The sequence below is a fragment of the Gymnoscopelus braueri genome (genome assembly GCF_963280865.1).
Source record: "Gymnoscopelus braueri genome assembly, chromosome: 21".
Lineage (NCBI taxonomy): Eukaryota > Metazoa > Chordata > Actinopteri > Myctophiformes > Myctophidae > Gymnoscopelus > Gymnoscopelus braueri.
In genome coordinates, this window is record NC_137623.1 from 1,471,641 (window position 1) to 1,481,640 (window position 10,000).

Consider the following 10,000-nt stretch of genomic DNA (forward strand, 5'->3'; position numbering starts at 1 on the left):
TGTGCTATTTTTGAAATTATTTTGAAAAAATATCAAGAATGTTTGGGAAATTGTGAATCATTTTGACTGATTGATTTTTAACACAAATCTTCTGTTCTGGGGGTCCCTGTAACACATGTTTTCAGATGGGGGTCCCTGTCACACATGTTTTCAGATGGGGGTCCCTGTCACACATGTTTACAGATGGGGGTCCCTGTCACACATGTTTTCAGATGGGGGTCCCTGACACAAATATATATATACATTTGGGTGTCCTTGACATGAAAAAGTTTGAGACCCCACTGGTTTATGAGACATGTGTACCATTGTTCCCCATCTTCTCTTCCTCTTGTGCGCGTGTGCGTGTGGGCGCGTGCGCGCCTGTGTGTGCGCGTGCATATGTGTGTGTGTGTGTGTGTGTGTGTGTGTGTGTGTGTGTGTGTGCGTGTGCGTGAACATGTGTGTGTTTGTGTGCGCGTGTGCGTGAACATGTGTGTGTGCGTGTGCGTGAACATGTGTGTGTGTGCGTGTGCGTGAACATGTGTGTGTGCATGTGCATGCGTGTGCGTGTGCATGCGTGTGCGTGTTTATGCGTGTGGTGTGCAGGGACGTGCAGAGAGGTATTTGGGATTTCAAAAGGGCAGCTATTGGATTTTTCTTTTACGAACAATTACCATACTTTTAGGCCCGAAAACCCCAAAAAATGCGAAAAGGTGTCATTATGTGTTTAATGTTCTCAAAGTCACGCATTGGACAAGCTTTGAACTGAGCAGAATGGACCTTCTGTTCCAGAGATAACGGACAAAACATCTTGAAAACGAACACTTTCGCCGGTTTTCGATTGAGTTTTGGCCATTGTCGCCCGTTTTTCTTTAATAACTCGGGCTAGGAAGGTCGTACGGCGACAAACTAGATACCTGAGTAAAGTTCACTTTGAGCTGCATCCAACACATCCAACACATCCAACACATCCACTGACATTTCTGTCGGCCTTACCGTTAGGCCACTAGGGGCAGATGACTTTTTTTTTTTTTTAGTCTGGAGAGGGCACTTTTTTACCGACGGGTAAAAGGGCAGGGTCTCAAGCCCTCTTTCATGTCTATGTGTGCACGTGCACGTGCATGTGCATGTGTGTGTGTGTACCTGTTGGTTTCCTGTTTGAGGCGGCCCAGCTGCGCCCCCAGTGGCTGGTGGTGGTGGTGCGAGCGCTGAGGCTCGTGGGAGTGGGCGGAGCCGAGCGTGCTGCTGACCCCGGAGGTGGAGGCGGGGTCGTGGGGGTGGGGGGCGGGGCCTCCGGGGTCATCGGCCCCGCCCACCCCCGGCCCCACGGGGGCAAACTCCGCCTCCTCCACGTCCACCTCGTCCTCCTTCTCCGCTCCCTCGCTCTCTGAGGCCGGGCCGAAGTGTGTGTGCAGCTCTGGGGGTCAAAAGGTCAGCTCTGGGGTCCATTATTTAACCAAAAGAGTCCATTAATAATCCATTCCTAGTTTGGTCATTAACCCATTCAGACCTTAAAAACGCCTTCTAAATCCTGACCTAAGCTTTCAGAAAATCTTCTATTTTGGGTTAAAAAAAAAATTATTTTTTAATTAAATGATCTAGTTTGTGTCTCATTCCTAAGTCAATAATATGATGACCAGCGGACCGGTAGGAGACACAAAGGAGACTCTTTGTGTCTCCTACCGGAACCGCTGCCGGTCATCAAATTATAGATGTATAAAATTAATTACTTTTAAGTTAAAAATGTGAGTATTTTTTTCACTGCTGTTATGTGTGTGTGTGTGTGTGTGTGTGTGTGTGTGTGTGTGTGTGTGTGTGTGTGTGTGTGTGTGTGTGTGTGTGTGTGTGTGTGGACTGACTGAGCACTCACCAGGAATAAGGATGGTGACCGCAGCCTGGACGGCCCGTCTGATGATGTTATCCATGGCAAACATCCAGTGTGGTTTAATATGGTGGTTCCTCAGGACTTTGTTCACCTGGAAGCAAAAGACGCACAACGGTACAACATGAATCAGAATAACTTTATTGTCACATCACATCACAGGTAATATGGGTGAAATTCTTCATTGTGCAGGCCCACTAATGCAGTTAAAATATATAGATAGAATAGAATAGAATAGAAATACAGTAAAGTGCATTTAACTCTCTCAGTGCCAATGAAATAAACAAAATATGTTCATACTATGCCAGCAATTAATTTTTTTTCAAAGTAAAAAAAAAGTGCTTAAGAAGCGAGATACAGACTTTTTCAGTTATAAGTTAAACAAGGAGTGGATGGAGCTGCAAATCTTCAGATAATGATATCTTGAGTTCTGAACATTTTTTTCAAAAATAATAATATATATATATATATATATATATATATATATATATTTTTTTTTTTTTTACTCTGGATAACTCGTTCTGGCACTGAGGGCCTTCAGAAAAAAACTGGGGATAACTCGTGGCTTGGCTCTGAGAGAGTTAAGAGAGTGGCTAATGTACATAATGATTTAATAAGAGAAGAATGTGTTCGTAATGGGAAGTCCAATTAAAACATTGATGAGATCATCTGTGCATTAAAAACATTGTTCAGTGAGTTCAGTGCAGAGTGTCAACACGCTCCGTTCTCATTACACAGTCTTATTACTGCTGGACATGGTGAATGAAGATGCAGTGCAGGTCATTGCAACAAACCACAACCTTTAAACGGGACCGTGAAATATTCGTAACTTTCCGCGATCATAATTATTCTTCGAGACACATCAGAGTTTTTGCCGGGTCTGATCCCCTTCCCCTACAGCCGTTTATGGCCCTCAATGTGTTCAGTACAATGTTAAGGTATTTTTTACTTTACTGGAGTATTTCCAATTATTTGTACTTTTACTTCTACTCCACTACATCTCAGAGGCAAATATTGTGCTTTTACTCCACTACAATTATTTGAAAACTTTAATTTCCAGTTACTTTGCAGATATAAATTATTACATTATAAAACATACATTAACCACTTCAGCCCTATTTTATACCTAGGCTATAAAATAGCTGATCTACAAGCTCGCGACGCGTTGTGAGCTTGTAGATCTGCTATTTTCCAACATTTCAGTACTTTTTACTTTTGGTACTTTAAGTACATTTTGATACCAATACTTTTGTACTTTTACTCAAGTACATTTTGACCACCAGACTTGTACTTGGAACAGAGTACTTCTAAACTGGCAATGACATTGCACTACTGAACACTATGGCACTTTATATTTATCTATTTTCTTACACGGTGTTGTTTGGTGTTTGTTGGTATTTTATGTTATATGTGAAAAAAGATCGAAACACAATCATGTAATTGCTAAAGCAAATTCTTATGTGTATTACACAATGGCTAATAAAGGAATCTGAATCTGAATCTAAACGTCCAGTATTGATAATTTTACTTAAAGGTAGGGTAAGTGATATTTTTTGGTTAAAACAAAAAGTATTTATTTAAAAGCTTAAAATACTATATTCTGATAGTAATCATTGCTATAGAGTGTTTTTTCAGTAACAGATGTCTCCGTCTCTCCAGCTCTTTAATAAACAGAAAATACATTTTTCGGTAGGTGTCAAAATCTCAGCCAATCAGGAGAAAGTACCCATTTTTAAGCTTAATTTGTATAGTGTTCCAGTTCCAATTTTGTCTGCTCATTTCTTAGTGTCATCACTTCCAATTTCACTTGTTTAATCTGTATCCTGATTGAGTTCTCTGTCCTGGTTGGATAAAATTGGAAATGAAACTGAAACTGAAACGAAAATGCATTTTCTGTTTAATAAAGAGGTGGAGAGACAAGGAGACTCCTTTTACTGAACAAACACTCTATAGCAATGAGTACTATCAGAATATAGAGCTATTTAACAATTATTTTAACCAACGCAAATCACTTACCCTACCTTTAAGTAAAACATTTGAGTAGTTTTTTTCCACCACTGGTAGGCAGAAGAGTATACTGTATATATATATATATATATATATAATATACTGTACTGTACCGAGTCCTGGAAGCCAAACAGCACCAGCTGGATCTGGTTGATGGAGGTGGAATCAAAGTCCAGGTCCAGCTTGAGCTTGGAGATGGTGGTGGCCATGACACGTCTCTCTGGGGAATGGATGAAGTTTCTGAGGATGCAGATGATCTGCTTGATGTGATCCACGGAGAGCTGGAGCTCCTCACTGCCCTGAGAGGAGCACATGTATGCACACACACGCACGAGCACACACACACACACACATACACACACACACACACGCACACGCACGAGCACACACGCACGCACGCATGCACGCACGCACGCGCACACACACACACACACACACACACACACACACGCACACACAGGTTTGTGTTACAATACATCCAACATTTTATGATGGATGTATTGTATTGAGTTTATGCTATTTTGACAGTGTTTTACCTTTTACCGTAATCCTGAAGCCGAAAAGCGGCAGATCTACAAGCTCACAACGCAGCTTGTAGATCTGCAGGACACCGGTGCGCAACTAAGTGTAAATCAGGCACAACTCTATATTATCTCTAATCCTTAACCCTATAACATCTAAATGACTGATCCTAATCCTAATCCTAATCCTAACCCTCAGCCTCAGCCTGAATAGTTTTTTTATTTATAACTATTTATTTGCACACATACACCAAGAAACAAATACATTATGTCTCAGACGTTTTTTTTCAGGGATCAACGGAGCAAAGAGTGTTGTAACATATTAGAGGAGAGAGTATTGACTTAACCTATTAAGCTTATACTATTAAGACCTGAGGCCGATTCTATAAAATGTCTTCTAAATCCTAACAGTTCTCTGAAAAAAACATATGTTGCTATGTCAGTGGTTCTCAATCTTTTTCATGTCAAGGACCCCCAAAAATTATATGTATTTGGCCGCCGACCCCCATCTCAATATATGTTGTTCCAGGGACCCCCCAGAAGCAAAGATTTGAATAAAAAAGAAATTGCTTTAAAAACATATATTCAAAGATTTTCGCGAATTTTCACGAATTTTCAAAAATAGCAGATCTACAAGCTCATAGCGCGGCACTCGGTGCCGCGCTATGAGCTTGTAGATCTGCTATTTTTGAATAGCCAAAGTGTAAAATAATGCTTTCTTAGCTCAAATCTAAAAATTACACAGATACCTTCCAGGTCTTAATGGGTTAAGTACAGTACTTGAGTAAATGTACTTAGTTACTTTTCACCAATACACCCCCCCCTCCTCCCTACCTGGATGTGGTTCTCCAGCAGGTTGGAGATGACCTTGTCCTGGTCCTCATTGAGGACCTTGTAGAGGATGGCCCGTCTCTCACTGTCCTTCTTCAGCAGGAACAGGCCTCCATCACGGTCCTCTGGAGACGGCGTGGTGCTGCGCTCCTCTGACACAGAGCCCTCGTCAGGGACACTGCAGGAACGCACACACACACACACACACACACACACACACACACACACACACACACACACACACACACACACACACACACACACACACACACACACACACACACACACACACACACACACACACATAATCATTTTATTTATGTCCACATAAGAGATGCAATACAAGGCCCGGTGGTGGGAAAAGTACTCAGATATATCTGTTTCAAGTAAAAGGCCTGTGTTCAAAATGTTACTTGTGTAAAAGTACAAAAGTATTGGCATCAAAATATACTTAAAGGGATTGTAGGCAACATAAAAAAAAAAAATACCTCTATATATATATTTTGCTTTTTTTCCCCTCTATCAGCCACTATATAATGATGCTGGGGTGTTTTCCTGCATTGAAAAACACTCCTCTTTCTGAAATCCGTATTTTCCCTACTATTTAGGTGACACATCCGGGTATCCGGTCCGTAAATTAACGCACGCATGTGCGCATCCGTGCGCGTCCGTGTCCGTGTGAACTTTTTACTTTCGGTTTGAAAATGCTCTCAAACTTCGTTTTTGAGGCACATAATTTACTTTTCAGATAGCGTTTGGATAGAATTTAGTTGTTTAACTTCATATATGTGGTCAATTTGTCATGAAAGAGCCTATTTAAAAATAAAAATTCAGAGAACCGGCAGGGGCGGGCAGTTCCGCGAATTGTATCCGAATAAAGTAACCTATATTCGGCATGGCCCGTTTAGAAGTCTCCTTAACTCTATGGAAGTCCTCCGTGCGTCACCCCCTGGTGGTTGGGGAAACGAACTGCTGGATTTTTTTTCTTTGTTTATCTCTGAATCGCCTACAATCCCTTTAAAGCAAGTATCCTACAAGCCAGCAGCTGGCTGCATCTGTATCTGAACTCTAAAGGTCGTGACAGGCGGTAAGCGGTCCATGCGCGCGTTACCACTCTACCGCGTTACCGCGTTACCGCTCTACCGCTCTACCGCGTTACCGCTCTACCGCTCTGATCAGCGGTGATCATTGTCGTTTTGTCCTCCTGCGCGGTGCGGGGGAAACAAAAAGCTCACCACAATCCAGCTCTTGCCGCCCGTGTGCGCGTGGCACAAACGAACGCGCGCTAAAGTTTCACAGGACCGCGCCCGCTCGCCTCGCCGCCCCTCAACTTCTCCACGTGTCCCAAATAATGGCCTCTCATTGAAAGTGGATTACATCACATAGGCTCGTTGGCCGCATGCCGTCTGAAAGGACCCTAAGGCTCTATAGGGCAGAGATCATTTTAGCCTCGAATCAAGCCATCCAGGGTCCTGGTGAATCATCACCATAAAACAATGTTTCTGTGATTTTTATTTATTTTATATTTAACACATTGACTGCCAGAGTTTATTCATAATGTACTCACCCCTGTGCCAGCAATTTGCGTGTTTTTTAATTTTTTTGTTTTGTAATTTTTCATTCAAATACATTCTCTGATTGTGTTGTCAAGCACCTACGATTGTTCCACCAGTAGAGAGCAGCACATCCAGACATTGATCACCTCGCTCACCCCCTCACAAACAGGCCCACGTCATATCCGGTCATTCAAAGGATGTGACGTTTTCGACAATTCCCGGCCCGCTGATCGGCCTGAAAACGACGTGATACACTACGACGATGACTGTTAGTCACCCGGACCAAAGAAAATAGAAGTTGAGCTGTCCGTTTGTTTTTTATACCGTGTGAAAAAACGTGTTTTTCCTTATTCTGGCCGAAAATCACCGGAGAAAAACAACGTGACCCGGAAAAGAATTTTTTTTTTTACATCCGGCTCCGGGTGAGTGTGACGTAAGTGGAAAACAAAAGTGTTGATGAGAAATAAACACAGCCGTGCGATCACAGATTAAACAATGAAAATTCAAAAGAACGTGTCAACCCGTTCTTAGGAATCCTGGCACTCAAGCGATGGATTTGAAAGAACGTGTTGACGCGATCTTGGCACTGTATGTGTTAATGATATGATATATTATATTTAATAAATACCCTTTGTTTTGCCGTTTTCAAAAAAGTTTTATCACAGAATCAAATGTTTTATGTCATGATTCTAGGCTTAAAAGAATCATGATTCTTAATTGATATAAATATTTTGGGAAATGTCAATGGGAAAAATGCATTGACTATTTTGAAGTGGAACCAGAAAATGGCCGCCACTGCTATGCCCTATAGAGCAGTGGTTCTCAACCTTTTCAGGCCGTGAGCCCCAAAATAATACATATTTTGAACTGGGACCCCCCCCCCCCCCCTCCCCCCCCCCCCCCCCCCCACACACACCCTGGAATGCAGGAGTTGAGGCGTTACATTTTCTTTGCCTCGGTTCCACAGACAAATATTGTGAAAATAGCCGATCTACAAGCAAGCCTCGTTGTGAGCTTGTAGATCGGCTATTTTCACATTTCTTTAGTTTTTGTCTCATTCCTAAGACAATAATGTGATGACCAGCGGACCGGTAGGCAGTGGTTCCGGTAGGAGACACAAAGGAGAACCACTGCCGGTCATCACATTATTGTCTTAGGAATGAGACACAAACTAATAAATATCCATGAATTCAAGTCTCCATGGAGTGACTAACCTATAGGAAAAAAAGTTATTTTAGGGGTGAACTATCCCTTTAAGTACCTCATTATGCTAATTACTCATTGTATGACTAAACAGTGAATTTACATCTTGGCATAATTATGTCAGAAATGGATTCAGAACGTAAGAGTCATTTAGAAACAACACATGAAGTACTTTTCCTCAGAAATGCCTTTCTGGAGGGTTTTGAGTATATGATCCATATATAGCCTCGTTTTAACCCTTTAAGACCTGGAACGCATCTGTGTCACTTTTTGATTTGAGATAAAAAGCATTATTTTACACTTTGGCAAATTCCAAATTAGCAGATCTACAAGCTCATAGCGCGGCACCGAGTGCCGCGCTACGAGCTTGTAGATCTGCTATTTTAGAGAAATCGTGAAAATATATGCAAATCTTTGAATATATCCTCTCTCAGGGTTAATCGTTGTGTTTGTTTCTTATTGCTTTGTTATCACAGACTATTGTTTTTTGTATAATATCAGAATGCTGTTGTTTTATGTTATATGACTTTGTTATTACAAACTAATTAACATAACTAATTAACATAACTGTAGTTTATGTTAATGTACTGTACAGGCACTGTGTAACATTGTTAAGAGCAAATAAAATGTTATTATTATAACAACATTAACAATTATCCTCCTAACCTCATGAAAGTGCAGTAAAGCTGAGACACACACACACACGCACACACACACACACACACACACACACACACACACACACACACACACACACACACACACACACACACACACACACACACACACACACACACACACACACAGAGTCAGGTTTATAACTGATCAAGCCTGTCTGTCTGTTTGCAAAATACAAGCTTCACCTGGTGACTCTGTGTGCACAGTGTGTGTGTGTGTGTGTGTGTGTGTGTGTGTGTGTGTGTGTGTGTGTGTGTGTGTGTGTGTGTGTGTGTGTGTGTGTGTGTGTGTGTGTGTGTGTGTGTGTGTGTGTGTGTGTTCATTATGTCTGTGGTTGTAAAAAGCACTGGAGCAACGTGAGGTCAGAGTAATAATCTATCATATCACTGTTGTCGGGTAGAAAACTTTTTTATTTTTTGTAAATTAAAGGGATAGTTCACCCCCAAAACTACATGTTTTCCTATGTATCAGTCACCTCATGGAGACTTGGATTCATGGATATGTTTTTAGTTTTTGTCTCATCACAATAATTACCGGTTCCGGTAGGAGACACAAAGACTCTCCTTTGTGTCTCCTACCGGTCCGCTGGTCATCAAATTATTGTCTTAGAAATGAGACAAAAACTAAAGAATATCCATGAATTCAAGTCTCCATGGGAGACTAAACCAGGAAACAAATATTTGTTTTGGGTGAACTATCCCTTTAACGCCCTACTTGAATCATCAGCGTCACACAAAATAATCAAAAGTAGCAGATCTACAAGCTCCAAACTTTAGTCTCTAGTTACTTTGCACATATAACTTATTACACTATAAAACATACATTAACCACTTCAGTCCTATTTTATACCTAGGCTATTTGAAAATAGCAGATCTACAAGCTCACGACGCGTTGTGAGCTTGTAGATCTGCTATTTTCAAACATTTGAGTACTTTTACTTTTGGTGCTTTAAGTATATTTTGATGCCAATACTTTTGTACTTTTACTCAAGTAACATTTTGAACACAGGTCTTTTACTTGTAACAGAGTATTTTAATATTGTGGTATTGCTACTTTCCTTAGTAATATATCTATCCACTGACACACACGCAGGCACACACACACACACACACACACACACACACACACACACACACACACACACACACACACACACACACACACACACACACACACACACACACACACACACACACACACACACACACACACACACACACACAGACCTGAGGTATCCGGTGCTGGCCGGTTTGAGCAGGTTCTCGGAGCTGGAGCGGCTCTTCTTCTGGAAGAACACGTCGTGCTTGGAGTCGCAGTCTGGGCTCACTGAGCCGTGGTCGCTG

At 41.6% G+C, this 10,000-nt stretch overlaps 1 protein-coding gene across 1 annotated transcript in view; it reads right to left on the bottom strand.

Annotated features, from left to right (window-relative positions):
• The window catches only part of map3k15 (mitogen-activated protein kinase kinase kinase 15), a gene marked incomplete at both ends in the record, with an annotated part of 56,220 nt that overhangs the window by 2,148 nt on the left and 44,072 nt on the right, over positions 1-10,000 (bottom strand). The window contains 5 exons of the mRNA XM_080418308.1: positions 1,123-1,396; positions 1,850-1,955; positions 3,982-4,167; positions 5,224-5,398; positions 9,884-10,000. The exon at positions 9,884-10,000 is cut by the window's right edge and continues 61 nt beyond it. Coding sequence (XP_080274434.1) covers positions 1,123-1,396; positions 1,850-1,955; positions 3,982-4,167; positions 5,224-5,398; positions 9,884-10,000 — 858 coding nt within the window. The remainder of the gene's footprint in view (positions 1-1,122; positions 1,397-1,849; positions 1,956-3,981; positions 4,168-5,223; positions 5,399-9,883) is intronic.